At 37.2% G+C, this 15,939-nt stretch overlaps 1 protein-coding gene across 17 annotated transcripts in view; it reads right to left on the bottom strand.

The window, feature by feature from the left end:
* Positions 1-15,939, bottom strand: part of dlg3 (discs large MAGUK scaffold protein 3) — a 107,621-nt gene that overhangs the window by 39,032 nt on the left and 52,650 nt on the right. For 15 of the 17 annotated variants that reach the window (XM_039664630.2, XM_039664628.2, XM_039664631.2 and 12 more), the window contains 5 exons: positions 5,021-5,074; positions 4,589-4,639; positions 3,141-3,265; positions 1,629-1,798; positions 1,184-1,320 (listed from right to left, as the gene is read on the bottom strand). In XM_039664630.2, coding sequence (XP_039520564.2) covers positions 1,184-1,320; positions 1,629-1,798; positions 3,141-3,265; positions 4,589-4,639; positions 5,021-5,074 — 537 coding nt within the window. The remainder of the gene's footprint in view (positions 1-1,183; positions 1,321-1,628; positions 1,799-3,140; positions 3,266-4,588; positions 4,640-5,020; positions 5,075-15,939) is intronic. The other 2 variants (XM_089134882.1, XM_039664638.2) reach the window with 1 other exon arrangement.

The following is a 15,939-nucleotide window of genomic DNA, read 5'->3' as shown; positions in this document are numbered from 1 at the left end:
ACTTCCTGAACTTCAGCCAGCTCCTTGTTTCCTGTCAGCCATTATTGGTCAAATTGATTAATTCAGGTGTACCTGACCTCAGTAGTCATGGCAACAATAATCAGACACACCTGAATTAATCAATTTGGCCAATAATGGCAGACAGGAAACAAGGAGCTGGCTGAAGTTCAGGAAGTAGTGCAGCTGTGCATTTAGCCAATTGTCTGATCATTGTTCACAGGTGTTCCTTGTCTTGTAATTAGTCAGTGTATTTAAGCCCTCTTGTCTGCCCCGTGTAGTATGGTATGTTACCGGTGTATGTTTCCTGTCGTTGTTCTAGTTTCCAGTTTCTAGCCTTTGTTTTCATGTTTGATCTTATGTTTATTATTAAAGTTGCATTTGGGTTTGCTACATCTTGCCTCCAGTGGAATCAATTCGTAACAGATCTTTCAATTTAAATGTAAACTCATTGAATAAAGGGATATAATACATCAATTTTGAATTTTGCCTGATCCTGTGCGTGATGGAGTGTCACTTTCACAACTGATTTTTTCGTCTACATTATTGTAGTGCACCATCCACCCCAAAAATGTATGGATACACACTATTATCAGATGCAGTATCAAATCTAGTTTGTAATAAATTATAACTTTGTTATTACTTTGTCACTTTGTCACATTATAACTTGAAAGACTTGACAGGGATAATTAAAATTTGACAAACTCTAAGCTCCCAGACTGAATCAAAAAAAAAAGAAAGGGAAGAAAAGGCATATTTACATGTCTGCAGTTATGGCTGCCATGATCGATGCATAGCCTATTAATTATGGCATTTATGACCATGTCAAAGCTTGCTCAGTACTTGGCAATTGTGTGCCATGCAAGTGTTTCTCTTTATCACAGACGTGTCCTTGTTTGAGTTTGTGCTCAGCTTCACATCAATCACACGGTGGCCCATAAACTTTCACACATGAGATATATTGTCTAAAATATGACATAATAGTCTATACAATATAATATTGTATTGTATTGTATTGTATTTTATTGTATTGTACAATAGCCTACAACTGTGGTCTTTAAAGCATATATAAATTCACTGAAAAAAAAGGTCCTGCAAAGATATGCAATGAACTTCTAATGCATAAACCAGCTTGGCTCTACATATATTGAAATACACAGGTGCATGTGTGCAGGTGAAATCTTACAGCTAGTAGGCGATCGCCTGTCTGCAGACGTCCATCTTTCTGTGCCGCCCCACCCTCGATTATCTTTGTGATGTAGATACTGTTGTCACCCGGGATGTGCTGGTTGCCTATACCTCCAGCAATACTGAAGCCAAGACCTTGAATGAATGGAATGGAATGAGTTACATTTTAATCTTCTGAAGTTGAAATGACACTCAAAACTCAACATGAAATGACACTCAAAACCTGGCACTTAATGTGGCATATTTTCAAGAGAAACAGGGGACTGAATGAGAAAAAAAAATTGCACTGATGCATTTCGTAAATAAGGGCAAATTTGACAATAATGTTGACTTTATGAATTCAACACAAGTTCAAAATAATTCAGACTGCTATAAAAGCGATATCATGCAAAACAGCCATTTCTATTGTGTGTATCTTTAAGTGCACATTTAGCACCGCTAACCTTTAGGCCCTTTGAGTAGGTTGACCTCCAAAATGGTCTCCGGAGGAGCCTGTCTTCTGCGTACCAGCAACCTGACCACTGGGCCGGCCTCCTTCAAAGCCTCCACTGCCTTGCTGTGCACAACCTCTGACACGTCCACGTCATTCACGCGCAGAACACAATCATTTACCCTTAGACACAAGAAGAGATTCAAAGTCAACACAGCAATAACATGATCAATCAAGAAATGAATTTATAACGTTTAATATATATATTAATATATCAGTGTTGTGCCTGAACACGTTCATTGAACGTGTTCATATTTTGGGCGAAAATGAACTGAACGTACTGTATTACTGGCTGATGAATGTTTCTGTGAACACGTTCATTCTGGTGTGTGTGAACGCACGTTCTCTCAGTTTAACTTCATACAATACGGTGCCAGATTTCTATAGAGCCTTCTAGGCTAAAACACACGTAAACAGCCCTTAATATTTAGCGAAAAAACACCCAATCTGGCAACACAAGACAACAGTGTCACACCGCGGCCGCCGTCAACAAAACAGTGAGCGAGGAGGAGTCGTATGATCATTTAAACGGATTTTATGACGAGGTCGGACGGTGAGGATGGGAAAAATCCTATATTTTTGTGCAAACAATAAAATAATTGTTGTCTGTGGTTGTATATGGGCTGTGGCAATAATAATAAATAAAAAAGCTTGCAACATACGGAAAAAAGAACTATGAATTAACTAGTTCATTTTTGAAGTATGAACTATGAGCTGAACTAGTAAAATTTGTGAACTGAACTTTGAACTAGTTCATGTAGAAAGTGAACTTTTCAAACACTGATATATATATATATATATATATATAGAGAGAGAGAGAGAGAGAGAGAGAGAGAGAGAGAGAGAGAGAGAGAGAGAGAGAGAGAGAGAGAGAAAGAGAGAGAGAGAGAGAGAGACTTTGTTCTAAAACCAAGTAAGCCAAATTCCTTCTTAGAGATCATCCTAATGATAACCACCTAATCTGAAAAACTCAACATAAGGTACGGTCACAAAAAAGTGCATTGTTCACTATCAATACACAGTGATATCCATCAAAAGTCACTTTCAAAATCATACACAGCTAATTCACATGAAATGTTTCGCCCTTATTTTGCTCTTCACCGTGTGAATGTTTCTAAGCTGACACTGTTAGTTGGTTGCTTAATAATCGAAAGCAAAATAATCAATTTTTTATTATCTTTTATTAGACACCTTTCAGAATTGAAGTTTTTCTCGTCATGTCCGCCATCTTGAATTTATTTTTTTAACCAAGCTCATTCTAAAGTATTGCCTCTTCTTTTAAAGGATACATGCAATGCTGCTTTAGAATTTGGCCAAACTAGACAACATAATTAAGATGTCTAACTTTTAGAACATCCGATGCCTGCCTATGATGCCATAATATACTGCCTATGCAGGACGCTCACTAGGTTTGGGAACAGAGCAAGAGTTGCAAATGAATATTAGACCCTGAGAGATCACTCACCCTAGTCTCCCATCCATGGCAGCGGCACCTCCTGGGATGATCTTTGTGATGAAGATTCCTGGATCATCAGGAATGTGTGGATTATCCACACCTCCAGCAATGCTGAACCCAAGACCAGAGTTGCCCTATTAATGACATACATGAGTAGAATATTATAGATGAGGAAATGCAGACGTTTCACAAAGATTTGTGGGTACCGTTTGCATCAGCTTTTTGGAAGACACCTGGCTCTCAATACTTTGTAAACACCAGCAAGGCATGGACAGTTTAATGCTGCTAAACATAGGAATTTGTGGTGCGCATTTCAAGAATCCAAAAATCTTATCCGCTTCCGCCCATTTTTTTCCTCCATACTTTATCACCTCTCACAGACTCACACTGCTGTTTTCATTCCAGTGCCAAAAAGCTGAGACAGACTGGTCTGTCTGAAAGTCACATCTCAAGACAGGCCCTAAAGCAGACAGCTGAGAAAAGATTTCACTTTATTATTTTCTATAATTAATGAGCGACGGTCGGAGCAAATTAGTAGCGAGTGGAGCTAAGACATCCCAGTGAGCCTTCCATGCTCCAGAGCCACTGCGAGAGCTCCAACTAAAGAAGCGTTCACACCCACAGACCTTTTAACATGTGAGATCTTAACATAGTTTATTTAGGCCTCAGCATACAGAAATGGCACTTACAGAACAGCCCTGCAATTATGCTGAAAGCTCAGAGATGCACCCAAATCCAACATCCACTGCTCTTTAATGAATGGCCTTTGCAGATAGATTTAGATTCATTTGCATTGAACAAACTTCAAGTATGAAAAGACTTTGCAATGTTAAAACCATGGTAGTTCATGTGATAATTCTTTGTAGATAAGAACAGCACCTGCACTTAGATAAATTGCATGGTATTAATCACAAGTAGTACATTTTCAAAACTCTATTAGTAGTCATGTTTTCAGATTATCAAGAATTATTCTCAACTGATTTAAGAATAATGAGAATAATAATGTAACGTTTGTACTACACCTAATAAGTGTTTGATCTACACAGGACATTCGTTTAAAGTTGCTGTAATAATTTTCCTTTATATCAAAATATCCTTTATATATGTAATAAAGTTTTCCTTTATATCAATACATTTAATTCAATTCTCATTTAAACCTACTGATTTAATGGCAATCTACAGAGAATTTAACATGTCTATAGATTTTCATCAGGATTGATCATTATTCATGTTTCTAAAGTATTGACAACTGTTCAATACTGAGGTGATGATCAGTTTTGATAATGTACCACAGCTGTGAATTGAATTGCCAGAAGTTCAATTGCAGGCATTTACGTAGCTCAACATTTACTGCCATCTAGTGTCTAGGTCCTCTTAGGTAGCATTGCTGGAGAAGAATATTGGCAAGTTTTACAAGACACCCTAACAGACATTTAAAACAGCTGAATGATATTTACCCTCTCCAGAATGATTTCTTCATATTTGTACATGCCATCACTCCCGTTCACCTGTAATAGTCGAAAGAAAAAATGGTTTAACATAGACTCATAAACAGAATCATTAGGCATGAAATAATGTGAACAACACAAGAAGGTCACAACTATCATTAATTATGTAAAAAGCAGAAGAATCGCAATAAAAATCACGTACAAGGCATAGGGCTGATAAATGCACAGTAGTCAAAGACTACTCATTATAACGGCTAAATAATAATTTCACTCGGCATTAAAGGCACATCTGCTGTGTTTTAATCTCTGCATATTTTTATTGTTATTATCTCATGTACAACAGGAAAGGTTTAGCCGGGATGAGGGGGATAATTCCACGTGGCAGGCAGTCAGGCAGGCAGGCGCTACTGGAGGTGCTGAGAGCATGAAGCAGATACTTACATAAGGGCCTGCATCCAGTGAGTCTGCGTTCACAATGATGGGGGGAGGGTTTGCCTGTGAGATGAAGAGATGCACATTACCTCAGTGTGTGAGAATGGCGGCTCACACGTATGCACACACACACACACGTACACATACACGCAGTCATAAGGAGACAGTAAATGCATGCCATGGGAACTGTGGGTTTCAACAGAGCATGGTAGCCTACATCATCGCCATGATGTGACGCTTCAGGGGGAAGAGTGAGGACAGGACTGGAGGTGTGAAGATTGTGGTCTGCCGCTGAAAGAGTTGAGCCGAGGAGAGACAGTACAGTAGCCTACTACGTGTGTTTTCCCCTCCAGCTAGTTTCATTTTTCATGTTTAAGCAATATCACATTAATATCAGCATGGGTATGATTACTACCGCTCCAAAGTTTGGGGTCAGTCAGATTTTTTTTCTTTTTTTGGGAAAGAAATGAATGCTTTTATTCAGTATAACGATGCATTCAATTGATCAAAAGTGACAGGAAATAGATTTAAGCTGTTACAAAAGATTTCTATCTCCCAAACCCCAAATTATTTTTTTTTTTTCTTTAAAGTAACACAAAAGGAGAAAAGAGGCAAAGAAAGACATAGACTAGGGGCTGTCAAGCTCTAAAAAGGTCAAAGGTTCAATAAAAACACCACATGACTTGTGTACAGAGGACCTGTTACCACAACTTAAATAAATGCATAGATGGAAGTTAAAATTCAAACTTATTGTTTTAATTAAACCTTTTGAGTGTCAAACATTATTGTGTTGAGTTCTGCTGGCATAATAATGTTGATCATTACATCAACTTAATAATATGTGTAAAATATTTATATTGAAATTAGGCAGTGGATTTCTAGTTTCCAGCATGCTTTGCATAAGACTTGATAAAGAGAATAAATGTTGAAAGTAAGTGTTATTTTATTTGTTTTATACTGAAAGTAAAGACCTGTTAGTGTTTAATATCTTGCTCTATAAATATACATGTTAAAGAAGTAAGCAATAAGGTACGAGAGGCTGTCTCCGCCCAATTTGGAACACTCAACACAACAACAACGCCCTTCAGCCGTTACTTATTCATGACACAGCACTTGCCTCGAGTATCTTATTAGAGCTTTTATAAAACGGTTAACACACAATAAATATATTAAAATAAAAATAAAAATGTATTCAACAGCAACAACTTTCCAATGTGTAAAATCCATGAAAGCAAAAATAAAAACAACATAGGAACCGCAGTGTTGCGCAGTGAGAAATAGAACCGTTGGGTGAAGCCATTTTATCATGAATAAAGCACAGCTATTATATATATATATAAGATGAAAAACTTCTCATCTAAATGAATAAGGTTAAGTTGAAGTGCAACAATTACTAAAACTGAAGTATAAAATATAAAAAAATAATGAAATTGACAAAAGCACACAAATTAAAAATATAAAAATTATTTGTTAAAAATGAACAAATACTATAATAGTATATAAATAATACTAAAATAAGACCTCATTGTTTTATTATGCATAATTTTGATCCTGGAAAATTTCAGCTTACTATATGGATGTTTTGATATTTTTTACTGGAAGACTGCAAGAAAAAAGTACACACTTCTGCAATTTACCTCCCTTAGTAGCCTTGGTATGATAATCCACATATATGTACAGTAGTGAGACACATTTTTAATATCATTTTTGACTGCTAAATTTGCATTGCATGGGTAGAACTACTGCAGAAAGCTTTATATAACATTCAGCTATATTGCACAGATATTCACCCTCCTCACATTCCCTCTGGCTGTCACAGCAGCTGTGGCTGATTGCGTTTTAGTTGCAGACCCTGAATCATTTCTGTGCCTCTCTTAGGCAGTAAAGACCTGAAAAGACCATTTGAGTTACAAGAACACGCATTCTAAAAGCGTTTCCTACGTCACCATCTATATTTTCACCTGACACTTCCATCCTCGTGACAGGTCCTCACAGGTACAGCACTCAGGTACAGCTCGCTCTTCAGTGTGAGAGGTTAGCGCAGCATCAGCTCTATCTAGACATTCTGCAAACTGTGTAAAGACCTGCTCTTTAAGTTCGCTCTCTAGAAGAATCGATATTGGTGAGCATATGCAATATTACAAGACTTCTGCTCTTGATTCACTTATTTGTGTGCAAAATCATCAGACGCCATTTTGTGTAAAAACTATTGGAAATCTGGATGCGAGTAATCTCATTATGATTTAAATATTGAGTGCAAAACATGCTAACTGATCCTAGTTCCATCCCAAATTACGTACAATACACTTTGTACTTTCTGCACATGAAATACTCTTTCAGAGTGAATGGCTTTTAGAAGGGTAGTGTCAACCTTAAATAGAACAGTTAATGTTTTATCCATTTGAAGAACATTATCTTTTAAACCCAATGACTTGGTACTTCACCACGTAGACAAAAACAACGGATTCATTTATGAGTGAAGTATTTTTCAACTGATCGATTTAGTCTTGTGAGGTAACATACACTACCGTTCAAAGGTTTGGGGTTTTGGTATGATTTTTAAATGTTTATGAAAGCCTCTTTTTCACCAAGACAGCATTTATTTGATCAACAATACTGTCGTGAAATATTACAATTTAAAATAACCATTCAAGTTGTATAAATATCTATTTTATTACATTTTAAAATTGAATTTACTCTTGTGATGACAAAGCTAAATTTTCAGCATCATTACTCCAGTCTTCAGTGTATGACCCTTCAGAAATCATTCTAATATGCTAATTTGCTGCTCAAGAAACATTAACAATGCTGAAAACAGTTTTGAGGAAACCGAATTCATTTTATTTCAGGAAACGTAAATGTCTTTGCTGTCCCTTTGACCATTTTGAATGCATCCTTTTTCATTAAAAGTATTCATTTATTTCCTTATTTTTGGTAATGGTAATGGTTTTAATGGTGGAGTAAGCTATGAGAGATGCCAGTTGTTGTCCATTCTCAAATGAATGCAAAACAATGTATGTGGGCTAATAAAACAGAAAGTTCACACTTTAAACATATTTTCTGTCGTCATCATCAACTCATTCAAAGTCTACCTCACACCACACTGTATAAAAGCCCAGGTTTCTCACTACTTGCTATTGCTAGTTGAATCAAGTTTCAAAAGCAGGCTTGAAAAGACGTTAGAGCCCTTTGACAAAAATAGACACACAAACATAAACCGGGAGCAAAATTACAATAATAAAAGGAACTAACTCATTTTATCTTCAGCATTGTATTTTCAGTCAAGCATCATTTTGATTTGTTTGTGAAAAGGCCTCTGACAAGTGCAATAGTTGCTAAAGAGCATAACGTAAGTGCACAATGTCTGCATAATGTATCTATATCAAGCGGGAACATTCTAATCTGAAAAATGAAGCCTACCCCCGGAAGTGCGAAAAAATGCAATACATCTAAAATCCGCTAGAGGGAGGTCCCAAAAGGGAGCAAAAATCCATAGATCCCGTGTTAAAATGTCCATTTTCACAGCATGACTTCATGCTTTTACAGGATGGTCCCATGGACTTTTATTGTATTTTCGGATAGGTTCCAAGTGCCTGACAACTGTGAGGGGGGTGAATATTTTTATAACTCGTTAGTTTAGATCGTATTTAGATATAAAATGTATGACAAAAAAGGGCGGTTAACTTTGATTGACAGCTGATAACGGTCTGCGCCGAGTGGAATTTGACGTCTCGGCCATGATCTGACACAACACATCATACCACATCTGTATCCTTTCTGAACATTTGTATTTGTATTTCTCAAGATTTTCTAATATGTCGCCGCCCATACCCCCCATAAACAGCCTCAAATCTGTTCTTCAGAAAGTCTATGGATGACGTCACAGACGCTTTGTCCATATTTGTTTAAAGTCTATGGTCTGAATACCATGAAAGAACATCTTGAACAGGCAATTATACTCATATGCAGCTGCACATTGGCACGTTTGAGGACAGATTTGCTAAAGTTAAAGGCCGAAGTACATTTTAAAATCAGTGCCGCCTTCTTCTCTCATCAACTGAGACGTTCTAGCACAGAGTGATTCAAGGAAATAGGTGAATGTACAGCACAATACAATTAAGTCTCCAGATGCCATTAAGGATGAAATGTGTTGTTGTAATAATAACACAACAGACCTCCTAAGCTGTCGGGCCCTTACAGCCATCGGGTTTCGGGGATATGGGCAGTAATCGCTATGTTACTATCATGTAACATAAGCAAACGAGATAAAGGAGGATGATAATCTCAGATGCAGTAATCCGGGACGCTGCCGCTGTCTTTGGAGGAGCCGGTGGATGAATGTGCAGCGGTATCACTGAGCTATATGACAGCGATATGTGACCTGAAGTGTCCATGTCCTGAAGAGAGGCTTACACCATAACTGCTCATACTCTCTATCCCAGATTAAAAAGCGGAGGGATGATGGAGAGGTGAGATGGTGGTGGAGTCACATAGGGGCGTCACCACCCCTGGGCTTTCTGGGATGAAGTCATACAGATTTTTGTTTTCTAGCCTCTAATCTTTTTTTTCCACCCTACACAACTACAGCTGCCCATTGTTATGCAGTGAGATATTCAAAACAACATCCAGCCCGCTGTATATACCAAGGTTTTTCAGTTTCAAAAAAAAAAGCACAACTATGAGAAGCATGATGGAGCAGCAGAAGTGACAGTCTCTGAATGCTCTGAGCAGACCGCGTCTGAAGATTCATCTGAACCAGCCAAATCGCTGTGACAGGGGCAGGTGAGCAAGTGGTGCCACAGCTGGCGAAGGCTAGCCAAAGCTAATCAAACAGCTTATATTCACCCCAAAGTTTAAATAGAAACTTCTGTCATCATTTACTCACACTCTTAGAAGAAAAGTTTCTATACAAAACCTTTAAGGTGCTTTTCATCATGGGATCATTTTATAGATTTTGTTTTAATCGATTCATTTTGTGTTTTAATTCAATTACATTTCATGAATTAAACATCTTGTAAACATATTTATCACATGAAAGTATTATTCAATCCTTTGAGACATTTCTCCGTATATAGAACCTTTTTTGGAATAAAGCGTTCCTTAAAATTGAGACAAGAATGCTATAGGGCTCTATGTAGACCCCTTTTCAGTTGGTAAATATTGTGACGTTTTTATGTGGGCGAAGCTTAGGTGGAGGTAGAACGAGGTAGAATCCCTCTGGCCGCTTTACAAACACTAGTTAGCAAGTTTTGTTCTTGTTTTTTCCAATGACTGGAGAAAATCAGATTTTATCTTAATGTGCAAGGTCACTTAGTGTCCAGGATCGCGATTGTTATTTTCAAAAGTTAATTTTAACGGACAGAACCAGATTGGCCGACCCGTAGCCTACACGCTCACTCAATACATGGATGACTTCACATAATTAATGTTACGTTACCTCGGTTGAGTGGCTTGACTTCTTCTACACCTACCTTATAGAGAAACCGATCGTAAAGAAAAACATATATACATCGTAATATGCCTATAACTATGTGCTGAATGGTCATGTACAAGACTTGTGTGGCACGATCCGCAGTTCTGCCTAGCCAGCGCTAAGAAGACGACAATGTAAAGAGTGATTTTAAAGACGAAATAACATTTCCAGACACAGAAATAAAAATTCACAGCATATACATTTTTCATTGATTCTTGCACCAAACAACACAACAAGATGACATTTAATAATAATAACAATAATTTAAGCTCCTTATTATGTAGCCAAATCTGTGCTTGTTTGTATTGGCCGCCTCCAGTTTTCACTTTGTTTTGCCTCCAGCTAGCGCCGTGACGTAACTGTGACGTATTTTTCTAAGAGTGCACCCTCATGTTGTTCCAAACCCGTGACTTTCAGAACACAAAAGAAAACATTTTTGTCTATGTTTTTGACATTCTTCAAAATTTATTTTTTATATTACACAGAAGAAAGTCATACAGCTTTGGAACAACATAAGGCTTAGTAAATGATTGAAATGAAATTTCATCAAATATGCCTTTAAGGATATCATTATGAAAGTTAAACATGGATGGCTAACCTAATTTTTGTTTATTTCTGTCAAACTATTAACGGCGTAAAGTTAATAAAATCAAAATTAATGCTTTGTGTTCTTTTTGTGAATGATTTATCAGTGCTATGCCAAACTGTCATCATTATCTTTGATGACAGATTTTTCACTTTTTTAACCCTGTCCCTCCAACCATCTGGCTCAATTCTAGTACATAATTCCTACTTTTCATAATCCAATCAAATATAAAATCAAGGCCCGCCCTAAATGTATCTCATTCAATATATTGTTTCACTTTAAAATGTCTGATTACAGAAATATTACATTGCAAACATCATTTGAAGCCACTTAGTCACTTAAAAGCGTATTTTAAAGTCCACCTGTGGTGAAAATCCAGCTTTTAATGTTATTGATATGTCTATGTGGTGTTTTTAATGTTTAAAGACAAACCATGAGCAAATACATAAGTCAACACAATCGCTGAGTATTTAAAACTGCAGTAAACCAAAGACAGTCTCAAAATGAAAATTGTGTCCCTCAAAATAATTGCCCTAATTTCTTTCTTCTGTTGAACATAAAACGCTTATTTTTTTTATTTATTTATTTTTGTCCATAAAATGTCAATGGTATGCAAAACATCATTCTCTAAATATTTTTTTTGTGTGTTTCACAGAAGCAAGACAGTTTAGAAAGACATGAAGGTGAGTAAGTCATGGCAGAATTTTCATAGGGATGATTCCCCTGGACAAGAATCCTGACAAGATTCCAGATGCTCACAAGACCTCTGAACGCTTGTGCAGTCACATAAGACTGGCTCGAGAGAGGTGAGAATAGAGAAACGGAAAATAGAAAGAGTTACAAACAGCACAAGGCTGGAGGGTGTCCAGATGTGGCAGAAGGGAAAGTCTAAAGGGTACGAGAGGGATTAGACAAATCTGGATTAAGTTACAATAAATCCCTTAATTTCCTTTTAATTCAATGTCTAATCATTGAAGGCTGTTTTTTTTATCAGCCAGCTGTCACTGCTCCGTTATCTCCAGCTGCAACACACAAACACACACACACGCGAGCGAGCGTAATTGAGCAAGCACATCGCGTCTGAACATCCGTTTCATGTATGCTGCGAACACAATTTGACTTTCATCTACTTTTTCAAACTCTGTCTTTGGGCTTCTTGTCTTTTTCTTAACAATCCTCTGTAACATATACAGAACGGCTGTCAAATTGTAATATCTGCATGTGAGTCCACTGATGGCTCATCTGCCAGAACTAGGAAAATCAATGAATAAACATGTCTCTGTATCTCGCGTCAATACTCTGGATAGGCAGCTCGTTTATTGTAACTGTTGCTGTAGCTTCAGTTTGCTCATTAGAGGAGTGAATTTGCATTAGCTCTCTGTGCAATTGCCCCTGTCAGGCTTTCCTAATTGGACTTGGGCAGAGACCCTTGGGACCGCAATCCGACAAAGGCTCTCACTGAATCAAGCAAGGCAAGCACCGGGGCAAGCGCTTCATCCAAATTGTTAAATAATCAATGTGTTACTATGGCAACAGCCTCTGCATTGACTGGAAGGAGCGGGCAGAGTCCGCCCTCCCTCGTTCATCTCTCTCAGGACATACACTGGCGACGACACCATGCCAGTGGTCCGTTCTAGCCACAAAGTGCGATTAACATCCCCACCCAGGCACATTCGGTATGCTGCTTCACACAGCATAGGTGCCGGATATCGTCAATCGCATCGTTTTGCAAGCCTCAACAATCACACCATTCAGCGCCACGCATCATTCATGCTTCTGGGTGTGACCATGTTGGTATCAGTACATTGACACTTCACATTTTAAAACATATATCAATTTAATTTCTAAACGCTCTAAATAAAGGAGAGCCCCTGCTTCAACATAGGTATACAGGACAGGATAATCACACACATTATAAAGTATACAATACTAGCCCCCTTTAATGTATGTTTCTTTTAAATAATAATACAAATTTTAATACAAATATTTTTTATGTTTTATTACATTTTTTAATTTTCCATTCAATTCCTACTTGCATATATTAGTGCTGTCAAATTGATTAATTTATTCTTGATTCATCGCATCTAACATAAAAGTTTGTGTTATAATATAATAAATGTGTACACACACTCACATATATATATATAGGTATACATTTATATAGGCTATATACACACACACACACACACATATATATATATATATATATATATATATAAGTCAAGTCAAATATATTTATATAGCGCTTTTCACAATACAGATTGTATCAAAGCTGCTTCACAGTATCAATCAAGATATATATATATGATAATATATATGCACACATATTATGTGATAATATATATGCACACATATTACATAAACAAACTTATATGTTAGATGCGATTAATTGATTTGACAGCACTAATTATAGTATGTATTATTATTGTTGAATGTTATTATGTTGTTATTATACAATACTGATAACTGCATCCTTTAATTTACATCCCATCATGAAGGCAGTTCTGTCAGATAAAGGCAAGATACACCGTGGGAGAAATCCATTTGGAGGCTGAATAATGGCTTGTTTCCACAGAGCAGTACGGTACAGTACAGTATGGTACGCAATTATTTCCGTTTCGATTGCCAGTATAGTCAGAATGGTACCAAAATACCCAACCAGATCAGAAGTTTTCAACTGCTGGTTTGGAACCCACAAATGGGCCACAGGTATGTTATGATGTAGTGCAACTCTTCCCATATCTACATTCAACAAAGCTTACAGGTTTGGGTCACTATTTCATATCCTGATGCAAATCCAGTGCTCTAGATGTGTCTATGTAAAGTGTTTTATGCTGAATAGGCTATGTATAAACTAAGACAGAAGAGTAGCTCTTAGATCCTTTCTTTTTGTGGGTTTTATAAGCCACGCTGCAATTCAATCAATAAGACTTAATTACCATGAACCCAACATAGCTCTAGGGTTTACAGGTGCTCACGAACACCAGAAGGGGGATGTCAGAGACACTTCAATGTAGAAAGATGGACATCAGAAAGACTTTTTGCTTTTTGTTAGAACATGCAGAAACATGTTGCAGGTTCTTTACTGCAGCTGGGAAAATGTGCCAATCAAGTCCAGACAGGTCTTAAAAAGGAAAATTAATTTCAGTTACTGCAGCACTGAACGTAAATAAACAAACAGGTTAGTTTGGCCAAAAATTATTAAAATTTTGTTATTTCTAACCCTTATGTCAATTAATTATCCTTAGGATTTTAAGGAAATTTTTTTTTTTTTCATTTTTGGTCGTGTTTAGAGCTTGTTAATAACTATATAATCCCTCAAAAATATCTATTTTGTGTTTCACAAAAAGAAATAACAGCATATGGGTTAGGAATGATAGATTGCAATGTAAATAATGACAGATTTTTTTATTTTTGGGAACTGATTTTGAACTAACCTTGAATTACCGTGATGGCATGGATCCTTAAGCAGTCAGGAGGATTTTTTTTTCTCCATCCTTTTTGCAAAGTTACTGAAGCATGTTCGGCTGTGTGTTTTGTTTGGTCATGGTATGCTCCAAATGAGCCTCAGCGAGGTCACCAATCTGACCTTCAGATAGCGCTACAAGATGATATTAAATATTACATGCTCTATAAATAAACACAGCTAGCCTGAGAGTACAAACAAGTGTGCCTTTAACGTCTGCGGTATGTGATACACGGCGAGTTATGCAGCGTCAGTCTGACTAACGGGGGTTGACGAGGAACACATCAGCAGAATAAGGGTTAATAATTCAATCTACCCTGCCCTGTCTGATCACACTGTTGCCAGGTTACGTGAACCACTGCTGCAGCAGTGCTGTAATCATCACTATCATTACACTGCGAACACAGCCTCAGTCACCATTGAGATAAGAAGTCTGAATGCTCTGCATTCTATCACAACAGGCTGAGAGAGAATCTGATGCAGGGATGTGATACAACACTGCGTCTGCTATGGAGATTTGTACATGTAACTGTACGGATAACAAGTGCTGTTTCGAGTCACTGCTAACTGGCTGGTTGCTACCCCTTGTTGCTAAGCTGAGAGCTGTGCCCACTCCTCTGCATGGTGTCCTGTGCCAAGAACAAGGAATATACTTAAAATGATTTTTTTTTCTTGTTTCTTTAGAAATCGGTGTTGTCCAGGTGTCATTATGAGAAATGTGACTTCGGGATTTGTGCACTCTTTTTAAAGTTATCTCAAAAAATGATCATTCACTCATATTGTTCCAAAGCCAAATTACCTTTTGATGAATGCTCATGCTTCCCTTTTCCATACAATGAAAAAAAGGAACCAGGGACTAGCAAATTTTAAAGGGGTGCTAGTATGCTTTTTCACTTTTTAACTTTAGTTAGTGCATAATGTTGTGGTTTGAGCATAAAAAAAAGGTCTGCAAAGGGAAATAGTTTATATAACAGAAGTCATTTGGACTACAATGCGATTTTTCTGGGCTTTTTGAAGTCTTAATGTTACTCGTTTAAATAATCCACGCTCACGGAACACACAAACGTGGATGAGGCCTGGTTGAGCTGCCGCTATGTCAAAGAGACACTGTTTTTTTCTCATTTGTTTGACCTTCCTGAGGCTGACAAACTTAAAAGTGGTTAAAAGTTATTTTAAACACTGTTCCTGGAAATTATAATCTCAACGTTTATCTGTTTATCTGTGCTGCACATTTTACAGAAAACAGCTTGGGTACTTACCTACAGTACAATGCAAGCTATGCACAAAAGCTTCTCCTGAAATGGAGTAGTTTCCACTTTGTTGGGTGAATACTCTGTTTATGGATCACAATTTGTAAATATGTCTTATTATTTATTGCTATTTCTATTAACAGCAACAGTTAT

The sequence above is a fragment of the Pimephales promelas genome, chromosome 9 (genome assembly GCF_988280905.1).
Source record: "Pimephales promelas chromosome 9, fPimPro1.hap1.1, whole genome shotgun sequence".
Lineage (NCBI taxonomy): Eukaryota > Metazoa > Chordata > Actinopteri > Cypriniformes > Leuciscidae > Pimephales > Pimephales promelas.
The sequence above is the reverse complement of the archived record's forward strand: the minus strand, read 5'-3'. Positions and strand labels throughout refer to the sequence as shown.